General features: G+C 45.9%; 1 protein-coding gene across 2 annotated transcripts in view; it reads left to right on the top strand.

The window, feature by feature from the left end:
- The window catches only part of fstl5 (follistatin-like 5), a 102,594-nt gene extending 80,214 nt beyond the window's left edge, over window positions 1-22,380 (top strand). For both annotated transcript variants that reach the window (XM_037460564.2, XM_037460562.2), the window contains 8 exons: window positions 2,964-3,125; window positions 3,632-3,766; window positions 10,265-10,291; window positions 10,490-10,608; window positions 12,764-12,913; window positions 15,090-15,197; window positions 16,434-16,558; window positions 20,006-22,380. In XM_037460564.2, coding sequence (XP_037316461.2) covers window positions 2,964-3,125; window positions 3,632-3,766; window positions 10,265-10,291; window positions 10,490-10,608; window positions 12,764-12,913; window positions 15,090-15,197; window positions 16,434-16,558; window positions 20,006-20,708 — 1,529 coding nt within the window. In that variant the 3' untranslated portion in view covers window positions 20,709-22,380. The remainder of the gene's footprint in view (window positions 1-2,963; window positions 3,126-3,631; window positions 3,767-10,264; window positions 10,292-10,489; window positions 10,609-12,763; window positions 12,914-15,089; window positions 15,198-16,433; window positions 16,559-20,005) is intronic.
- The last annotated feature ends 485 nt before the right edge of the window (window positions 22,381-22,865 follow it).

The following is a 22,865-nucleotide window of genomic DNA, read 5'->3' as shown; positions in this document are numbered from 1 at the left end:
TTTGCAAAAGGTTTGATGATTTACAGTTTCCTCGGTCCTTTATTCAAACTAATTGATAGCAGGTGACGTGTTCATCCTCGCAGAGTCTTTACAGGAAAGAACAGTTCTCACAACAGTCCAAACATATCGAGTCCACTCGTACCAGCGTTTACCCCTCTGAGCATAAATGAAGCTTAGCTTTGCTCTGATTGGTCAATTGTTCCTCTAACCAAGTGAGTTTTTATACAATGTTTACTGAAGTGACTTTGTCCACAAAAATGCTTCAGAGGACTCGGCTGAAACTTCTGCCTCTCGGACGACCTCCGCGTTGGCAATTCGCGGCGCCGATTACGCCTGCACTCACTCACACACGCACGCCATTACCGCCCATCCACGCGCTGCACCTACTATTTCCACCGCCACCTCTCTGACTCCGGCTCGGAGTGCAGATCTTCAGCGCAAAATACCCACCGGTTCCATCTTCTCGAAAGCTCGCGAGCAATTTGCTCAAAGAGGTGTGTGAGATGAGATGTGAGCTCGATGGCATGCCATCTATTTTCTATCAGTCTCAATGGCATCAGAAGATATTTCTATTTACCCTATCAGGCCACCCTGATGATACGATCTCTTCTCCGTCGCCTCTGTTTCTCGATTGATTCTTATGGCTGTGAAAAATACAAACTCATATATATAGATATACTATATATCTATATATCTATATATATAGATATCTATATATCAGGGTCTTCAATGGCTCACATTTAGATCATTTCTAACTCAGACTCTAGGTCAAGTTGGTCCTGCTTTAGTTTAAATGCATTTATTTTTTTTGCTCAATAGAATTTTCTCTTGAACTAAAAGTCCTGTGGATCTGCTTTGCTTTAATTCCAAGAACCAATTAATACAACGTTTGTAAGATTTCCTCCGAGGCTTTAATAACGAGGTGCTGAAGGGAGCCCGGGTCGATCCGTGCTCGCGCCGCGCGACTGTTGATTAGCTGGCAAAGACCCCAAAATCTGCCCCCAACCCGCCGCCACGCACACAAAAAACTGAAACCACGATTGATCCGATTCATTCACCACTGAGCATAACTTACGTGTTACAACTTGAGCGTGAGAAAAGGGAAGCGCTGACCGAGCCGGCCCTCGTAATGAGTACAGAATCTAGTTCACATTTGGGGTATTGAGTTGACATGGAGCCAGACACGTCTAATTATCCAGGTCTTTGATTGCGTCGGTGTAACTTACAGTTCTGAGTTACATCTCACTCAGTTTTTGGCTGCGTGCTGAATATAGCTGAGGAAAAAGATAAAAACAATTCAAGCTATCGTTGGTTTTTGAGAAATGTAAAAAATTTCGAGACCATTTTAAATCCCCAACGGATCAACCTGTCACTTAGTACAAAGGTGAGCAGCATATCTTATGGCTTGGAATTTCTTCTTGACAAAATAATGCAAATCATTTTCTTCAGCTATAATTTCATTTTAACTCATTTAAACTTTTATTTTTGTTTCACTTTCACACTGCCACCATCAATCATTTTCCAGCCACCTGACCTGAACTAGCGTGCACACTGATTGAAAAAGGACGCGCGCCGTGCATGATGCCAAATCAAATCACATAATTCACACCAGGCTCTTAAAAGAATTCACCTCTTAGGACGACTTGAGATGGCTTCTCTTTACTACGTGAGCGTCCAGGAAGACGGATGCAGAGGTACAGCTTTACTTTCAACCTGTCCGCGTACACAGAGCAATTTCACCCCCCCCCCCCCAACCCCCCCATCCACCACGAGGTGATTCACAGTGAACACACGACACGTAACGGGATAAAAAGAAACGTAATAAAAGCAGATGGAGGGCTGGATCTGCACACACACACACACACACACACACACACACACAGTGTGTGAGGATATTGAGTGTGAGTAATAATCTCCACTCGAAAGATGGTACAAAATAATTGTCTCCGTGGGCTCTATCCAGTCAACCTTGTTACCGCTGAGGGCCCGTCACAGCAACCGTGACTGCATGGCTCTGCATGGCCCCGGGAGGGGGGGGGGGGGGGCGTGGTTACCAGATGGCGGCTCACCTAGCTGAGTAGAGACGCAGGAAGCCGTCCCCACGGCACGTCTCTGCCTCTTCTGCTGCTGCCGAGACGCTCGTCTCTGAAGTCTGTTTTCAGAAAAGGGAAAACATTTTAAAAAAGAGATGACCAGGGGTCGTCGTCTCCTGTGCGACAGGCGGCAGTGGGATGACCCACGCGCCCTTTTTGTGGCCCGCCTTGTGAACGCCGCATTGTCCAAGGAGAGACCACCACGCTTTCTCTTCAAAAGGTTTCATGATTGTTGTGCTTCTGAGAGGAGGCGACTTTCTCTGAAGGATTATCACTCTTCTGATATTTTCCATGTTTTGTGGCTGTAGGACATTTTTCTGCCATAATCTCAGCCGCTGTATGAATTCCTCTTGTTGATGTATATTTGTGTGCTTTATTGATTTATGTTGATTCATGGCTCTTGGAAAACACAGCGTGCAGGATAGTTTGTTTTTTTGTTTGTTTTTCGCTTCGGGGCAGCGTAAATAACTGAAGGTGCAGGAAGGCGTCCGGTCAGCTCTCCAATCAGGAGTTTCTAGTTAGACAGCGAAATTCAGTTTGTGACTTTTCTTTATTCTTTATTCCGTCCTGTCATTTCCTCTTGACAAAAAGCTAACATGAAATCAATGGCTACCAAGCAAAATCAATCCGGAACGGAGATTCTCTGCCTTATTTATCTGTCTGATTGGTTTTGGCTTCCCGACGCCTGAAGGCATTCAGCAATGTGAATGCCAAACCAAGACTTGGCATCTCCTCTGGAGCCCCTCGTTTCAATAAACCGGTGGCACTTAAGGAAGCAACGTTGCGGGATGCGCTGCATTTATTCACCTCGAGTTTCTCCTCCCCCCCCCCCCCCCCCCCTCCTCCTGCTCTTTGTCCTCTGTGTTCCAGTTCCTCCCATCATCCGAGTTTACCCGGAGAGCCAGGCCAGGGAGCCCGGCGTCACGGCCAGCCTGCGCTGCCACGCCGAGGGCATCCCCGCCCCCCGGCTGGCCTGGCTGAAGAACGGCATGGACATCGCGACCAAGCTGTCCAAGCAGCTCACCCTGCAAGGTGTCCTTCCCACTGAAATGAACGGCGCACTGTGACCTCCATCTAAAGCTAGCTTCATGTTCATGACAGATGATTTAAACAGCAATTTATATCCCGGAACAAGCAAGGTTTTGGAGATATTAAGATTATTATTGTCCATGTTCAAAGATTTGAGGAAAGAGAGATTCATGTTGTCGATAGCCTGCTACTTATTTTAATTGCTTGTCCACAGCGTGAAAGACTCATTTTCAAACGACTTCATCGTCCTTTCAAATAACAGCAAAGCCAAATGCACCTCTTCTCACGGGCCCTCAGTGTGTTCAGAAGCACAGCAAGTGGCAGCCACGCGCCACCTTCTTACTTTGAACTCCTCCCTCCTTTAATTCCCCCATAAAATAACCCCCTCACCTTCTCCCCCCCGACATGTGAGAGAACTGTTGTGTAACAGAGTAATAGGTGCATCCGAGTCTCCTTTCATCTTTGTCTTTTTTTCTGTCCGTTTCTCCCCCTCCTCTCGCTCCTCAAAGCCAATGGGAGCGAGGTGCACATCAGTAACGTGCACTTTGAAGACACCGGCGCCTACACCTGCATCGCCAAAAATGAGGCCGGCGTGGACGAGGACATCTCTTCGCTGTTCGTGGAGGACTCCGCCCGTAAGACCTGTACGTATAAGTCATGCCGGTGGCCATGTTGTTGTTTTTTTCGTGGGATAATGGGGTCAGTTCTTAAATACTTTCTAAGACGCGGAGCCTCTGCAATGGAAATAGTGGCCGACGCCATTGTTACTTTCCTCATCATCAACCTTTTGGTATAGTGGCTTACAGTGCTTGCTATCTCCAATCAATTGATTAATATGTCAAATGAATCTTCATATTGACTGAAAACATTCTTTGGCAGCAGCCCTAATGTTTTTGGTTGTATCCAGTTAATTAAAGGTGAAACAACTAGGGTCTGATGTTGGTTGATCTAAACCAACAGAAGGACTAACTGCTCAACCCTCATGTCCTCTCCGTCCCTCCCTGTCACAAGTGAATACTCGTAATTGATTAGAATGGTATTTGGCATTGCCAATAGGTTACCGTGTAACATCTGGATTGTGACACGAGTAACCTTCTTACTTCATTTGGAGGCCTTTTTTTCTCGCCACAAACAACCTCCTGTTGCATCCTCCTCCCCCCCCCCTCTCTCTTTCTCCCCCCACATGAATAGAGTCTCACGCGCGGTGATTAACGTTGACCTTCTCTGGAAATGTCAGACTCTTGTCTTCGGGGGTCGAAGACCACTTGTTTTAGTGTGACGTCCTCTCCTTCGGGGTAATTAGGGAGCCCAAAAAGCTCACGTATTCACCTCGCTGTCAGGTCACACGGATCAAGTGTCCCCCGCCCCTCACCTCTGCTACGCCCAACATGGATGTCTTCCTCCGCCCGCTCCACCGCGCGCTCCCAGAGGACGGGTGTCAGCCGCGCGCTTTGAACCTTGTGAGGCCGAACCCCGGGGGCCCAAAACGGGCGCTGGGAGGCGGTTGTTGGTGTGAGCGAATTCAGCGCCTGAGGCTGAAGGAAGACGTTGTCTCACAGCCTGCACCCCCCACCCCCCCCCCCCCCCCCCCGTGAAACATTCCCCTGCAGAAAATGAAGTGAAAACACTTAATGTCCTTTTTAAACTCATGTCATTAACGTCTACCACAAATATAACAAATAACACTTTCATCAACAAAAACCCAACAACACACTCATCCGACTGCTTTCAGACGTTTATGATGAGTGTTTTTTCGGTCGAGGCATCAGCTTAATTAATTGGTACACTTATCATGAATGTGTTTTGTTCTCAGGTATCTCTTCAAATCTCAAGCTCATCAAGGTGTCCTGATTAACGGCATCTATTAATAACCGCAGCGCTCACGTTACTAAATATTACACAGTACAAATGTGTTGCTTCGATGATTTTGAGATGATTGGGCTACAAATTGGATTTAGATTATTGGATAGTATTTGTAGGAAGTAAAGTCATTTCAATATTCTTTCCACAAATTCAAAAAGAAAAAAATGATGATAGTGAATGCTTCAAAGGTTTAAAATATCATTAAGAAAATAAGCAACATTTACAAAGCTCAAAACAAGTTGAATTATAATAAAAAATACAATACATGCAGTACAAAATATATATATAATAAATACAGAAAAAACAAGACGGAAAATACAGGGACAAAAATCCTGGAAAAACCTAAAACATCATCAACCTCGTCTCACACACACATACATGGACATCGAGCAGTTGGTCTCTTAACAACAGCTGTACGTTTCATTTGTGCCCCACACACAGAACACACATCTGTCAGATGATTGCCAACACGTTTTCTTCCAGTATGTTCTTTGAGCCTTCTGCTCGTCTTAACTTTTTGTTGTCCCGTCTCTTCTGCACTTACTCTAATTGCCTTTAAACGGGTGACGGTGGTCTTTGACGCCCTTCTCCGATCCGTCCACACGCTGGTGGGCGCATCGCGGTGCCTGAGTCCAACGCCAACGCCACTGCCACGAAACCCACTGCCATCACACTCGGAAATGCGTTTCAAAGTTATGACTTTGTGGAAAGTTAATGATCTCATTTTGTGGAAATCGCGGCGTTCACGAGCCGCCCGGGGGCGTCCCTCACTGAATGAGAGCCGGCGCCGAATCACCAGCTAAAGCCCGTCGTCAAAGGGCTGAAAATAAAAAGGTATTAAGCAGCAGATGAACTGAAAAACTTGATCTGATGAGCGAGGCCCGAACAATCTTTTTTTTTTTTGAGTAATTCACATGAAGGTCAAAACCTTCTCCCCAGTGAATTTTTATTTATTTTCTCTCAAATGTAGCCGAGCACTGCTGTGCTGTTTTCGGGGGAAAAACCCTTGAGGTCGTTTTTTAAACGGAGCCTCCGTCACCAGCAGGCCGAGCGCCGTCCGTCTCCGTCTGTCTGTCGCCGAAAACCCCCCCCGCCTCCAACACCTGCACTTGACCCGCGAGCCAATCCTTTCTTGCAGAGCGGATGTGCGGCTCGGCGTCCGCTGCTTCTGTCTCTAAAGGGTTGGCGCGTTGTAGCTGGCAAGAGCTGCGGTGCCTTTCTGCGCCAAATAATTATCCCAGAAGTATTCCTGGTGCTGCTTTAGTGAGCGGGAGGCTGGCTGTAGAGGTTCGGGGGAGTAAATTACCCTCTTTATCCTCCACTCTTCCATCTGTAAACCTCCCTTGACCTTTCTTTCTTACTGTGGTGCAGGAATTATCGCAAATGGAGATGTGTTTTACCCGCGCTGTGTGTACTGAGCAGTTGTTCCCAAATGTTAAGGTTTCGCCGCGTGGGCGTTCCATTCTGGATCGGGTCTCATTAGGAAAATAATTGGCGCAGAGGACACAGCGTGGCAGAAGCGCTAGTGCTTTATTTGCGCTGTAACACAGGACTCATGCGCGTAATTAATGAGATTCAGGGACGTTTTCAGTGCCAATGTTGTTCATAAATAATCAAATCCTGCACCATTATACTGTATAACTAGCTACCAACAGCTTTAGGACTGAACTGTTGCATACCCCAGTTTACCTCATGTCCGCTAAATACCTCTTCACTAACTAACAAAACTTTTTTTATGAGTTCATGAGCATCACTTGAGTCCTGATTCACGTGACTCTTTGCTTTACTCCTTACTGAAGGCTTCATGACAAAAAAAAAGGACGTCTCGACGACTCCAGTGGGCTTAAGGAGCATCTCTCGGTCACGAGTCGGTTACTGAACCCTCTGTTATTATGGGCTGAAGTTATATCACCGGTTTAAATGTAAATCATTTTCAAAAATCATACTCCTGATCTCATAGTTCTGTCTAATTTGTTGATTTCGGGACTGTTTCACCTGTACTTGCGTCATTCTCTCTGACCTAATTCACACTTATTAGCATCACTGCCTCTTTTAAAGTGATGCATTCCACACAGCACTCTTCAATCTCTACAGTCTTCCGCAGCCTCTTCCCTCTTTTGACGTTCAAGCATTTGCTCCCATCACGACCGGCGGCGTTAGAATTCAGGCAGAGTGGCAGATCTAATCGGAGGAAATCCGCCGCTGAAGTGATTGGTTGGAAACAAGAAGCCTGGAATCTCTCGGGCCTCGACGCCCCCCCCCCCCGATAAGAAGCGCAGCTCCACGCCAAAGTCTCCACAAAGCTGTCTGCTGTCTGGGCAAAGCTCCCAATAGGGGAGTAGCGTCCACGTTTCCATGGCGGCGGGCTTTCACGCTTTCACGCTCTACCCAGACCTGCCCGTCTGCCGGGTTTCATGCTCGGGGCTCCACGAAAATCCAGCGGAGAGTTTGAAATGCATTTTGAGCTCTTGGTTACAACGCGACAGTTTGTGAATATTTCCAGACGATTCGTTGCGTATTGAATTTTGGAAACGCCAGTAAACTTGTACTGTTTTTAGTCCTCTGCAGGGCTTAAAGCTTCCTTGTTCTACTTGAGTGCTCTGCTTGCCGTAGTCCTCATTCTTCAAGCCCCTTCAAACATATGCAGCGCGGAGACGCTAAAAGCAACGAAAAAGTATAAAACCTTTGAAAAACACTTTTGGATCAAACAGGAAATAGTTCAAAATGACAGTTGGGTGCATCTCCTGAAGTGTATGAATCATCTTTTTTTTCAAGAGAAATCTTGTAATCTTACAGAAGTTCTGAGAATTGCAATTGCATGACATTCTATCTGCCCCTAAAACTCCCTGTGCTTTAAAGCTGCTTTCATAATGTCTCTGAATAATTGACACTCGATGTTAAGTTTTCTAACCTATTCGTAAAGTTTTTACCCGGCTATTTTCTTAGGAGATAAGATAGGTCGTATTATCTTCAAAGGACACGGATGGACTAGAAGGGACCTTCAGAGTACTGTGGAGTGTATATACCGGCAAAGGCTGAAGTGATATTCTGTACCAAATAATTATAGTTACAGCAAGCGGATGGCTCACAATAGATGTTCAAAGGAGTGAATTATCCTCTCCATCCTTCGCTTTTCCATCGCTAAACTTCTTTTGACCTCACTTACTTTGATGCACTTTGTTTGAGTGTTGAATAGAAGTTGCTTGTGGGTCTTGAGCAGGGGCCCAGGGGCCTGTAGCCGAGGGCCACAGACTGATGCATTGTGTACTGTAGTCTCCTAGAAAACAACCTGCTCAATTCTTCAAACCCTGCAGAAGCTGGATCTCAATTGAAGGGATTGGAACTCTCCAAAGCTAATTAAGAACATTAAGAAAGGCAGCAAAGTAACCTCCGATCCGAATTAGAAAGGCAAAGGTTGGGCAAAAACTTGCGAAAAATGAGCACACTTGAGTTTACAAGCTTTGGAATTCGAGACGTCATCGATCAACACACATTTCTGCTGATCCCTCGCTTCACAGGCTCTGCTAAGAGCCAAAACAGGGGGGGGGGGGGGGGCCTGATGCATCCTAATCCACGCCGGGGTGTACTGTAAGCGAGTGTTGGCCGAGGCGTCAGAAACCCCTTTGGTGATGGATACGTGTTCCCGCTGCGCTCGCTTCCTTTCTCTCAGTGGCTCGCCCCATTCTGCCTTCTCATGGCGGTGAATCAAAATGAAAGCGTGATTTAACACACTTTGCAGTCAAAGTTTCCCGAGCTACTTTTTTCACATTTCATCTCCTGTGACCCGATCACTCCGCTGGCACCGCGCGTCCGTACGCGTCCACGGCTCCGCCGCCACGGCGAGCACCACGGGCCTCTTTAGCACAGCCCTGGTAAACAAACAAATTGAATTCACGTGGCGGGAAGGAGCCCCCGCGGACCGGGGGGGGGGGGCGCCAGCTGGTGAGCCCGGTGACGGTTTGGCGTCCCCCCCCCCCACCCCCACCCCCACCCCCCGCGCGCGTAGAACCGAGCGGAAACACAGTTATTACGGCCAGAAAGAGCGAACTCGCCGCCTGCGGTGGCAGCGGGCTTGTTTTGTTATATGGATGAGGAAGTTGATGCATGGGCCCCTTGCACAGCCACAGTCTTCCTGCCAAGTGATGAATGGCATCAATACTGTGGACTGGTGGGGAAAGTCCGAGGCGCACAGATCTCATCTCAGACCGCTCTCTTCCATTTTCACCCTTTTTCTTTTTTCCTTCCTCTCAAATAAAATGGGTTGTTGTGCTTTGTGTTTGGCCCGACGCCCCTCCCTCTGCATACGTTTTAATGAGCTAAAAGGGACGCTTTTTGAAAAGATTAAAGGCCGACTGACGGCGCACAGTGGCGTCTCGTTGCCTTTGTCTCTGCGGCCCTCCGGCTGCAGGGACGAGCGCTGAAAGTAGAGGTGAGATTAGAATCGGATGTGAATTGGGCTGCAGATTGGTTTGTAGGCTGAAAATGCCTGAAAGTGGAAGACGGGGAGGAAGCAGATGAACAATGAGAGAGAGAGAAGGTCACCGTTAAGAAGCCAGTGTGTGAGGAAAATGCTGCTGGTGTTGTAGAAGATAAGACTGATTAAATAGAATTTCCATGGAAAATAACTTTATAATGGCTCCAAATGTTCTCCTTGCCACATCACTCTTTAGTCATGTAATTTTAAAGTAATTGCACTTTTCTGTCAGAGTGCCCATCGGCTGCTTTGAAAGCCACCAGCTGCTCTGCGTTTTTAGGCCGTCCATTAAAGCACTTAGTGTGTTAGGTGGCTTTTATTCGACTTTACACATCATTAGTCACCTCTATGTGATTTTAATGAGAAATGATCTGTTACAAGAGCCAAAACTTCTTCCTTTTTTTAAAGTACATATGATAATCATCTGAGCTCAGAACCCCGGTGCTTATCCATACACCTATTGATGGAAGGCGGTCCGACGTCGGAGGTTTTATTTCCTCTTTTACCAATCTGCACGAACTCAGCATGCAGCATCCGAAAAAAGAAGAAAAAAAAACACACAAAGTGTTTTGCAGCACTCCATTTTCCAGTGTTTGGTATCACATTATTTCCTTGCAGAGGGCTCCATCGATTGTTTGTGGAAGCAGTGTCACAGACACAGCTTCCATAAAACTTTCATGCGGCCTGCTTTGGTCTTTGCCTCGACAGGAGTTAGTGTTTGCGCGTTTAGCTCTCACAAAAGCCACCGCATTGATCCTCGCATTGATTTTCAACAGCACTTCTTCCCTCTCTTTCTCCCTCGCAGTGGCAAACATTCTGTGGCGAGAGGAAGGTACGTCTGCTTCTGCTTCGCCGCGGTGTTGATTAAACTGAGTTAATTGAATTTTTTGCAACGGGGTCACTGAACTGTGATGAGAGGGATTAAATGATTCGATGCATTCAGAGCAGATAACAATGCCGTGGGCCAATTTCCGCCCTGTGCAGTCTCATGATGCATTTTTATCTCATGCACTTTGTGCTTTCTTTCCAGGTCTGGGCATTGGCAACATGTTCTACGTGTTCTACGAAGACGGCATTAAAGTCATTCAGCCGGTGGCATGTGAGATACAAAGACACATTAAGCCCAGTGAGAAACTGCTGGCTCTGCAGGTGAGTGGTCGTGCAAACGGTGCGATTCATTTTAAAAGGAAAAAATGACGCCGACTCACTTTTTTTTTATACGTAATTCATTCTCCGGCGAACTCAACCACGCAGCTCATCCGAGTTCGCACACTCAGGAGGGGGGACGTTAGCAGATCTGCACATTTGTTCTACTTCCCTGAACAAGTAGAATGATTGTTCCTTCTTACCTTCTCTGGATAATCAGTGTGCAGACAGGCACATCTTTCTCTCCCATATTAGTCAAGAAAACCTTACAGATTTATTCCTGTCAAGGACGTCGGCGTTGAGTTGAATTCTGGCCTTAAAATCTCTTATTACATTAGTAAACCTTTTAAAGGAACCAGACAATGTAATAAAGAAGAAGTGGAAACGGGAGCGTGCATCAATCAAAAACTCCACCAAGAAGCAATAATGAACTAAACCTTTATGATGTCCTTTTCTTTCAGTGAACTGTTGTCAGCTGCTGTGTGTTTATGTTTTTGAAAAGCAAACCGGGATAATAATGTGGGACTCGTGTGATTTGTCATCCGCCGGCCTTGGCAAGCGTCCTGTTGCCCGACCTACTAGAAAGACTGAAATCAATCACCAGCAGCCAATAGTTTCCATCGGGATAGAACTGATGTTCAGAAACGGCGAGCTTAGAGGACGCGGCCTCCGACCATCACAACACAACGTGTAGCAATGAGGAGATCTTGGTTTTCAGTTTAGGCCAGAATCGCTCATTAGGGGGGGGGGGGGTACGAGTCTAAATGGGAACCGTTCATCACACAGAACACATTTGTTCCCTTTTGAATGAAACAGATCTTTGTCCAAGTTTTTATGTTTCTTGGATGGACTCTCTTCTTTCAAGTTGAAAATTGGAGACACTGGATTATTATTGAGCGCCGACCAAGAATATGTAGAATAAAGAACCGTTTTATTAGCAATGCAGTTCTAAAACACAATGATTGAGAGTTGCATGATGATCTTCAGATCTTGTTTCTTGACGTTTCTTGTAAAACAATGGTTTCCGACGGCTGCACACGTTCTCCAGGCTTTCGCTGCTGGCCGCTCTGCCTGCGGCGTTGCACCTTCAGGCAGAAGGTTTCACGTTTCATTCTCTTTGCATGCGCCCCCCCCCCACCCCACCCCCGCGGAAAGGAAACCCCGTTTATCGCCGAAGCCTCCAGCCTTGCAACAGGTTCACACCTCAAACCGGATGCTTCCCTTGGAGCCGCAGCCCTCCGAGCTCATTGGACGGCTGTTATATACATGAAGTGCGTCCGTGAATGAGCAGCAATCAGGGAAGCGTTCCTCGGAGGGCTGTGTTTGTGTAAATCCATCACCGCGAGCTGCGCCATGGGGGGTGGGGGGGGGGGGGTCTCTTTATGGTAATCTTGCGGCCGATTCATTCTCCCACCATGTAGAGCGTTTCACTGTGACACACACTGTGGTGTCCAATAGTTCTGAACTCGGTTTCCCTTCCATCTGCAGCCGGGAAGAAGCTGGGACACTCGCTTTTTTCTCCGAGCCAAACCATGGTGTCGCGTCCTCTCGTGTTGTTAAATGGTTCTTGCACAATGGGAAGGGTTTGGTGATTGCATTAATCCAAACATAACATTCAACTAGTCCAGCAAATCATTTAAAAAAAAGTATCAATGAGCTGCTTTTATATCTTTTCGTAGTAGTATTTATTCTGAAATCACTATCTTACTGTTACAGCAGTTTGGATTGAGATACACATGCACCCACGTGCATACAGAGGTATGGAATACACACACACACACACACACACAGAGAGGAGAACGGCCGCCTGCATCCACACCCTCAGCAGGGCATCAGCATCACGTGTTTGATTTCTCACCTCTTAAGGGTGAGATACCTAAGATGTGGTCAGCCAGGAGGCGCGGGGGCCGCGGTGCGGGACCCAAGGGGTCGCCAAGAGTTCAATGACTCTGAAAATTTGTTCGCGAAGGATGAAGCCTGTTCTTTGGACTCAAAAACACTGGCGGACCGGACGCTGCGACGTCACCGCTGCAAATAATTGAAGCCAGAAGAGCCGTAGCCGTGTCAACGGTTGACCTTTCTGCTCTGCTGTGTGCAAACCTGCCGAGTGCCGACTGGATGGACATTATTGTAGTTTATTGTGTGTGTTTCCTTGCAGGAGGAGGTGTGCCCCACCTCCCCAGGGGAAGAGGTCCAGAGGTGCGTGTGGTCATCGGCGGTCAACATCAAGGACAAGTTTATTTATGCGACGCAGCCGACCTTGGATCGAGTGCTCATCGTTGACATCCAGTCTCAGAAGGCTGTGCAGGTAGTTTTAAGGATGCACTTTAGAAGCAGGTTGATGTTGTTTTTTATTAGCAGCATCACAACAAAGTGACGTGTTGGAAGGAGTTGACGGGAGCCAAAAGAAACTCAATAATCTTTCCCCATTTTGTCAAATCAAAAGGTCTTTGTTCCAAAGTTTTCTTAAAAGAAGCACACTTTTTTGTCTCCAATCTGTCCTTGTTTAATAGCGAGATACAATACATCCTCCTCCATACAGGAACTAAATCCTTTAACGGCGTCCTCCAACTTTCACCCAAAGTGCGCGGGGAATGTTTTTGAGAACAGCTTGCGCATTAGATATGCAAGCACTTCTAATATTCTACTCCAGTAATTATTCAGCAGGACAGCGATACACAGGAGACATTGCCGTGGCGACGTCGTCCCCGGTGACCTTCATCCGTTCATCGGGGGGTCGAATGCAGGACATGTGTGACAGCAGGCTGCGTCCGGAGGACACTTTATTATGATAGTACATAGAAGTCATTATTTACAAAGCGATGTAAATTTAAGCTGCTTTTTTCTGAGGCTCATTCAGATACGCACAGCTCATATTTATAACAATGTTGTTCCAACTAATACTACCAAGCACTGCCTCTGTTTTAATACACCGATAGTGCTTTGACAAGATGACTTGCTATTAAATCTATATATATATATATATATATATATATATAGTCCATATGCAACAAAACATTGCACAGAAAAATGATGATGCAGGAAAACAGGCAAATGACGTCATCAGCTTCTTCATTATAAAACACCCTGGGCTTTTATCCTCCAGTATTTGGATCATGTAGCTTGAGTCTAATGCGTCTGCTGCACTAAATGACCATTTCATATCTGCGGCTCCTCATCTCAGTCTCAGGTTGTAGCTGTAGCTTTTGAATATTAAACAGGCTGCCACTCCAAACTGTTTCTGCCCTCTCAGCCAACAACAGCGGGTCGATCCCTCTTCCAGTGGTGGACTGCGATGTTGCTTTTCCAGCTTTAGAATCGTCTTCTCCACCTTTGGTTCATCTGCTGACCCCTGACCTGAACTGCCTCGCACCTGCCGCTGCGGTCAGGACCCGCTCCTTAACTGCCACATTGATGCGGGCCCCCGAGACCCCGCCTCTTCGCGGAGCCGGTAACCTGGCAACCCCCCCTCCGTAGATGTTGTAACGTGGCAACCGCCGGGTTTCCTCACTGATGGATTGAGACACAATTCCCCAAACAATCAGCAGCACGCTCTCGCAGCTCCATTTGTTTTTCTGAGGGATTTTTGTTTTTCCCCCGAAGGCCGGGTTCAGGAAGCTGCACGATGACGTGCGTGACGCTATCACCAGGAGAAAGTTGGAAATTCGTGACCAATGAAGTGGCCGGTTTAATGTTTAATGAGCAGCTGGTGTTTTGTGTTTCATAACCACTCCCGTTGGAAAATGCACACGGATAAACGTTTGAAGGATGCTTTCTGCGCTGCGTCGTCGGCAGATTCCCCCGTCGGCGAACATGTTGGTACAGGATTCTTGCTAATCCTCCGCAGCCTGAAAGCAGTTGTTAATCGGGAAGAAAAAGAACAAACGCAAACACCTGTTTTCTCCCGTGACAACACATGCTCGCAGATAAAGCTGGGATTCAACAGATATTCCCTGTTTACGTGCAATAACTCATCTCTGGCTCCGTTAACAATACATTGTATATTTGGGCAAGCTAAACAACACCATTAGGTCTGCATGGCAAAACAAATAATAATAAAAAAAATAGGGGATTGTGGGGATCTGGAGCTGCACTCAGGTGGACGTAATGCACGTGTGACTCACCTATCGTTCTGACTGGGAATATTTGCCGCGGTGCGTCAAGGAAACGGATAAGGCCTGAAAGCAATTACCTCAGCGCAGTAAAGCAATCGCGTCTGTCACCGTTTGATCTAAAATGCAGCCCCAACGCCGGCAACAACAGCGCGTACTTTAAAAGACCGCCTCCACCCGCCTTGTTAAAGGAAGACCTGCTCCTGTCAACCACCCCCCCCCCGATGCATTAAAAGCAGAACCACCGCACATCAAAGGAAGGATCTCTTCTCTTCACAAGCAAGCTCTCGATGGCCCTGAGTTGTTATTCTGTGGTCCTCGCTGTCCCTGAAGTTGGGTTTTGGATTTTTGCCGTCTCTCTCTCTCTCTCAGACCGTCGGCACCGACCCGTTCCCCGTGAAGCTCCACTACGACCAATCGCACGACCAGGTGTGGCTGCTCAGCTGGGGGGACATGGAGAAGAACCTGCCGACGCTCCAGGTGAGTCCAGAAAGGTCCCCCCCCTGTGAAGTGGCAGAAAAGCAGATTATGTGTTTGGGTCCCTTTAAAAAAGTTGTCATTGACAGAATATATTTGGTTTTGGATTCGATTACTAAAGATGGTCCAACATTTTCCATCAGGTCTTTTTGCTAATCACCATAAATAACACAATTGCTTTCAAATTGGCCCTAATATCGGTTTTGCAAGGGGCAAGGTCACAGTACAGACTTTGTCCCGCCTCCAACCAACAAAGACCACGTTCAAATGAATGTAAACAACTTTATCATAACCATCTGTGAAAAAACAGGGAACAGCAGGACATTTCATTTAATGAAATGTCCTGCTGTTCCCTATTCTTCCAATTTGACAGAAATGCAGCATTAATCACTGCATCCTCTCTGGGATATCCAGCGGCTGATTGGTTCGTGTTGCTTGACGAGGGGTGATTAATCCTTAGCTTAAAGTGCAGTGTGTACGTGTTTGGACATCAGCGTGGGACAAGAGCAACGTTTTAAGCCAAGAATTCGCAAAACGCTTATTGTCACAATTTCACAAAAATGTCCAACAATATTCCGACTTGTTTTGTCGGAGGCTTTTAACACGAAAGGCGGAGAGTTGTAGTTATACGGGATATTCTCCTGGTATAACAAGACAAGGAGGAAGTCAAATCCATATTAATGTTAAAATGAGACAATGTTCAAAAAGAAACCCGACGCGGACGTGAAGATCATGCTACAAACAGACTTATTGTAATGAAATGGTAATTTATTATAGGAGTAGCTTTTGCTGCTCTTAGTCGCCTGCATCAGAATTCTAATGGTAACAAAAGGGCAGAGTTTGTTCTGTGCCAATTGTCTTTGTGTGTTGCGGCAGAAAAAGCTGCCCACACACGCGAGCATCTGTCCGCCCCTCTTTCGTGCACGCACACGTGTCGTTTGGACGCCGGCGACAATGGCACAAACATCACCTCCCACTGCCGAGCGCCAGCATCTCAGCGGAGAAGAGGCTGAGGTCGTGTGTGTCTCACAGCGAAGATGAGCATGATAGCAACAGACTACTTTCACTTCATTTCACTGTTCTTACTCGCATTAAACAATTCGTTTACACGAAAAAAAAACGTAAATGACAAATATATCGCCGGCTTTTTGGGTTGCGAGCTTCGTCGTAAGAATCAAGCGCCGGGAAGCCGCCCTTTGACCCCCTCTGACTCCTCCTCCTCCGTTTGGTGTCCACCAGGTGATCAATCAGGCCAGTGGACGAGTGTCCCACCACACCGTCCACACGCAGCCCGTCGGCAGGCGCTTTGACAGGGTGGACGACTTCTTCATTCCCGCCTCCGGCCTCGTCGTCAACCACGTCAGGTGCGTCCAGTGTGATCCAAAGAGCGCTGCTAATGGAGATTGATTTGCAAATTGTATTCACCCCAGTGGCATTTCATTCACTTTTTCTCCCCTGACTCAAGACTACGGTAATGACTTGGAATGGCCATTTTGTGGGAAAGAGAGTGTGTGTGTGTGTGTGTGTGTGTGTGTGTGAGAGATGAGGTGATTATGGAGCCTTCTGGTCGTCGGTGCTGCAGAGGAGAACACCTGAACACCTGGGGAAAATAATCCACGTCAGCTGTGAAAGGAAACTCTTTATATCCAGTTCTTCAAATCAACTGATGCTCCTGAAAAAAACAAAACTCACTGAATGAATAAAGGAACGTATAGACTGTTCCCCCAAATAAACACAGCAGGGTTGGATGAGGAATCTAAATGTTCAAGGACCTGATTATGTATATATATATATATATATATATATATATATATAGATATTAACAACACATTGTGTTGAGCCTCTCCTCTCGGGGAGGAAACTGAAACTGGAGAGCGACAGTTAATAAACGTATAGAACTGTCGTGGATCGATGAGGTCATCGGTTTGATCTTGAGCCCACAAAGGGAACTCAGACTGCAGATTATAAATGCTCGGCGTAGCTTTCCATGCCGGTTTGGTCCTTCTTTTAATGGACGCACACCATAAGGAACTTTAAGAGATCTTTGGATCTTCAACTTCCCGAGTTCAAAGTCATCATTTGCGTCATCAGCGCACGTGTTCATTTAAGTTCGTTTGTTTTCGAGATCGAATTAGTGATGTGCATTTAGGAACGAAGGGAGACCGCTAGCGCCACACCTCGACCCTCAGCAAGGCCGACGCGCTGCTGTGGTGTCGCACTCGAAAAGTGTGCGTGTGTGTGTGTGTGTGTGTGTGTGAGAGTGGGTTGTGGGTGGTGTAGTGAGTGCGCCTGCACAGCTGTAATTAGATCCAATGAGACCCAATGAAACATCTCAGGAAAATGGGCTCCTAGTGTTGGAAAATTGCCGTCTTTACCAGATAGCTGCTCGTCATCGTCGGTGCTCCTAAAAACAACCTTGCTCATCTTATAATGAATGTTCGTTCCGTTCGTTTCGCCAATAATAACAGATACGTGCCAAATCTTTTCAAGCAATCAAAGCTACAGTCATCAAAAGTTTTCACTTGTCGTTGACTCAGCGTTGAAGCACAGAGCTTAAGATCCATATGTGCATGCGTGCTGCTGTTTGCAGGGAGGGGCGGATGAACTGCTGCCCCGTGCCTTGCGTTTATTTAGGAATTGATCTTGCACGCAGACAAGCATTTGTCTGTTGGCTCGAACGCAGCGCTGATCAGTTGATTTAGCAACGTGAGCAGCTGCTGGGGATTGTTTTAACGAGACGAGGAGCAGCAACTTCTGGGGTCCGCCGTTCATTAAAGCCATTGACGTTCAGTCAGGAGGCCGCGCAGGTCAGCAAAAAGAAAACAGCTTTCCCTTCACCCAGGTGGAGGAACCCTGCAGCTCGGTTCCTTCACCCAGGTGGAGGAACCCTGCAGCTCGGTTCCTTCACCCAGGTGGAGGAACCCTGCAGCTCGGTTCCTTCACCCAGGTGGAGGAACCCTGCAGCTCGCTCACGCCGCCTTTTTGCAGATGTTGGTTCGGGGGTTTCGGCTGAATGAGAAATGCTGCGTGGTGTTTGTGGTTCTCCTCATGCAACCAAACAACCAAACGGTGACTTTGGTATTTAATATCTGTGGAGGTTTAAACTGCATAGTGCTTTTTAAAAAAATTACGCTAATTCTTCGGTAAAAAGCCTTATTTATTAGAATTTTTTTTAAAGTGGGACAGAGTAGGATGAGTCACATTTAGATGTTCATGACGTCTATTACGTTGATTTGACATTCACGCCAAGACATTCAAACATCTAATAGTTGAATTATATAGAAATTAAACATTATGGATTTCATGGAATCACTGGAATTACTTGAGGTAATTACTCATTTAATTTTAAAGGCAATTGCTCATAATCATATTTCCCTCCCTTTCAACCCAGTGACGTTTCATGGTTGATGGAAAAGTAAATATAGAATATACAAAAATAAGTATATTGGTGTATTTGCGTTAACTAAACATGGCACAGTGAATAAAAGCAAATTGCATTTACAAAGTGAACAATCGATCCAGGAGAAAATCAATGTCTCTTTGTATTTAATGCAGTTTTTTTTTTGGTTGGATGTGCTTCAGGTTATGTCAATTTTTTATCATTAACCTCAAACAATACAATACATTATTACAAATATTACAATTTATTAAAGTATTAACATTGTTAAAGTGATTAGAGCAGAAGCCCCGGGGGATGTGAACACAGAAAACTTCTCAAACTGAAAGAAAATCAACCACAATATCAAAGAGCTCAGGGCATTATCGCACAATAATGTCGAAGATGGTTCAGCACTATGTTCTGTGAATTCTCTTCTCAACACAAAGCCTTATTGCCTGGAGTCGGTGGTCCCATGAATATCTGGATGAACGATTCTCCCTCCAGAGCGATGATCGCGTCATCGTCTTGACGATAAATGGCGGCAAGATTCAAAAGGCCGCCAGCATCGATCAGCTGGTACTCTGTCAGCTCCTCGCAAAACCCTCCTGTTTTGTTAAAACGTAATGTACCATAAACACACTCTTTGGTTTCTATAATGAATGATTGAATCTTTAGGGCAAAAGGTAGATAATGCAAGGATGCCACTGTCTGGTTGTTTAGGTGGTAAAATGGATCCTTCATCACATGTCTTTCTCCTCTTCTTTCCATTCCACTCCAACCACTAGAATACCCCACTACAGATTAAATTCCATTTCCAGTTGATGTATCTTTATATATGGAGAGTGCAACTTTAGGATATTACCACTCGCTGCTTCGGAATTAAATATCCTTTGAAAAAAATAATAATTACCACACTTTACTGGCACATTCGCAACTAATGAAAAATTCATGTTCAAAAACACCGCTTGGTTAAATTATAACATTCATTTGCACAGCGTTTACAAGATTTACCATTTAAAGTCGTTATTAGTAAGTTGGCTTTTATCTTACCTTTTTACTTTGGTCTTACTCCTTGTTTGCCTATTTTGAACTGGTCTGCTCACATGATGTCTGACCATTTTCCCCTATCGTAAAAATGGTTTAACATGCTGAGTAGCATCCGAAGCGGAAGGGAGGGAGGATGTTCTAGAGGAGGAGTTCCCATAGTTACAATCCCATTCAGACATTTCATCAAAAACATGAAACTCGCTGTGACGACATTTATTCCAGAGAATCCATCGGTCCAATTCATTCCTATCTGCTCAACGTTTCATGTCAATCCATCCGCTAGTTTTGCGGTGGAGACCAACCAACGTTGCCATAGAGACCACGCCGCTGACACGACTACAAATGGGCTGCTGGTTAGAGCGTTTTACTGTTTTTATGTCTCCAGGTTCGGCCTCATCCTTCACCGAAATGAGCCTGTCCTCCACAAGATCGACCTGGAGACCACGTCCTACGTGAAGAACATCAGCCTGCGGGAGTACGACTGCATCCCTAAGTCCGTCACCTACACCCACCTGGGCGGCTACTACTTTGTGGACTGCAGGCCCGACTCCACCGGCGCCACTCGGCCGCAGCTCGTCGTGGACGGCGTGACGGACAGCGTGATCGGCCCGAACCGCGACGTCACCGGCGCCCCGTACGTGTCGCCGGACGGCCGCTACCTGGTCTCCGTCGACGACGGCGACGGCCTGATGCGGATCCAGGAGATTTCCGAGCGGGGGCAAATCCAGGAGCCCTTCGACATCCACACCAACCTCCACCTGTCCGACCTGGCCTTCCAGCGCTCCTTCACGGAGGTCCACCAGTACAACGTGTTCGGCAGCTCCGGCCGCCAGACGGACGCTCTGTTCGTGGAGCTGCGCACCGGCAAAGTGAAGATGATCAAGAGCCTGAAAGAGGCCACCAAGTCGTCCGGGTGGCCGTGGAGCAGCAGGAACAGGCCCATGGCGGGCAGCGGCCTGTTCGGACAGTACCTCGTGACCCCGTCCAGGGAGTCCCTCTTCATCCTGGACGGGCGGCTAAACAAGGTCAACTGTGAGATCACCGACGTCGTCGAGGGCAACGTGGTGGTTTGGGTCGGCGAGTCTTAGGTCGTGACCCTGTGAGCTTTTCCTTCTTTTTTTTCCACGACAGTGAACGCCACACAGTTATGAACTAAATTGACCATTAGTGAATCCATCGGATGAGGGACTGTCATCCAAAAAATACAATTGAGGAATTAATTGGTTGATGTTTAAACCTTTCTTTTTGCCAGGAGGGGTCTCATGTTTGTATCAACACCACGTTGCTCGTCGCTAATCAATTTCAGAAAAATTGGTACTAGTCTGTTGACGTGTGCAACTTTGCATAATTATTCACTATTGTTTTTAGTCAGTCTGTGAGAATGCTGTAGATAATCTGTGATTTGGCAAATATATATTTATATGTATATTAATATATATACTGCATATGTCCAGATTAACTTCAAATTTAATTGCATCATCCCAAACGTTTTCCTGTGCCTTCAAGGAAAATTCCCCTCCATCAGAGGAGTTGGCATAATTATTCTCCCAGTGTGACTGCAGACTAAACCTCCTCCTTCGACCCCCAACCCCACCCTCTCATCCTCCATTTGTGGTGAGTGCGGTTCCTCCCATAATCCATTGCGGCCGTCTATCGGTCCGTCCAACTCAGTCTAATTAAAAGAATCCCTCGCTCTGAACCAATCCTGTTTGAAGTGGAGATTGAGAGTTTCATTACGCTCAAAAATCTCTGATCCAAAAACACTTTTGAATTATATCTATATTTTTTTTTTCTTCCTTTTTTAGTCCAAAACTGAAAAAAAATTCAGTGGCAATGTTAGATGAGTTATTACCGGCTTTAAACGCCACACATTGTGACATTTCACTTATTTCAAAACGTTCCTTAGCGGCGAGTCAGTAGAGAAAATTATGAATTTAATATCTCTGGACCAAATGTAAGATATGGAAAGCGTCTTAGAGTGTGATAGAGTGCACTATTAAAAAAAAACACGCATTTACCTATTGGTTTTAAATGGATGTTTTGATGTGGCACGTTGGGGGATTGTGGCGTAACCGGTTCGTGTCGAGGCTTTTTGAGGCAAACGCCTCTTTCTGAAGGAGACAAGTAAAATGATCCGTTCCCTAGCTGGACACATTTCTATGCATTTCCCCACTAGCACTTAAACGTAAAAAACGATGGGAAACTGCATCGCAAAATTTAGTAAGGACTTTTCATGTGTACAGGTTATATGAAGTCATTCCGTCTTTCCCCTTAAATCTTACTTGTGTTTTCTTAATCTTTTTACTTTTTCCTTTTTTTCTCTCTCCGGTTACATTTTTTTTGGCAAAACCCTTAAAATCCAAATGTACCCATGACTATGACCTCTGACCTTTTCTCTACTACGTTCTTTCCAAAGCGGCTGATTGTGAATCCCATTCTGTGTGCAGATCCACGCAGGTCCAGCTCACACATACACAACACACTCCTTTTTGAGATGTTCAAACCAAACACACAACTGTCCCTCTCGCCACCTTGTACCCCGAGCACATTGTGATCAATGCTTTTACCTCCACACAGCCGTGTCTCGTATGTTCCTTCATGTGGTTGTTATTTATATAGAGAAAACACGCTTGTCATTTTACCCAACAATAAAAAAAAAACTAGACAAAGAAAAACAAGTGTAAAATTGTTTGTTGTTTACCAAATGGCGTTGGAGCGAGTTTCCTTCAGGAGTTACAGCGGCCTGCAGACAATTGTGATGAATAGAAGCTACGTGAACAAGGTCAGAACTCTGGTTCCCCTTTGGATTCATTTTTGAGAGGAGCAAGGGGCATAAAACACGATTATGATCAGCAAACAAAGAAAATATATTATTGCGGGGCTTCAAGGTCTGTAAGAGAAAAGGAAAATGTCGGAAATGTCAGGAAAGCGGAGAATTACGGGCTGAAATAACTTGAAAAAATTCATCTTTTCTTCGGAAGGATCTTTAGAAATTGGAAATGAGATGAACATGATTCAACATGTGAAGGCTCAATGAAAAATAAAAACAAATATAAATGTTGCAAAAAAAAAGAATTATTATCAAGTATTGATACATATAGATTTAGTTTGTAAAAAAATACATTTATAACATATTTATAGATCTACATTGTAAAGAGAGTCGTATAGTCTGTCAAAAAAAGAATTGAAAAGAAAGTGAGTAAATACTGTATATAAACCAGTAATAAAAAAAGCATATTATAGTA

This window comes from Pungitius pungitius, chromosome 2, assembly GCF_949316345.1.
Source record: "Pungitius pungitius chromosome 2, fPunPun2.1, whole genome shotgun sequence".
Taxonomy (NCBI): domain Eukaryota; kingdom Metazoa; phylum Chordata; class Actinopteri; order Perciformes; family Gasterosteidae; genus Pungitius; species Pungitius pungitius.
This window is presented reverse-complemented; position numbering and strand designations above follow the sequence as displayed.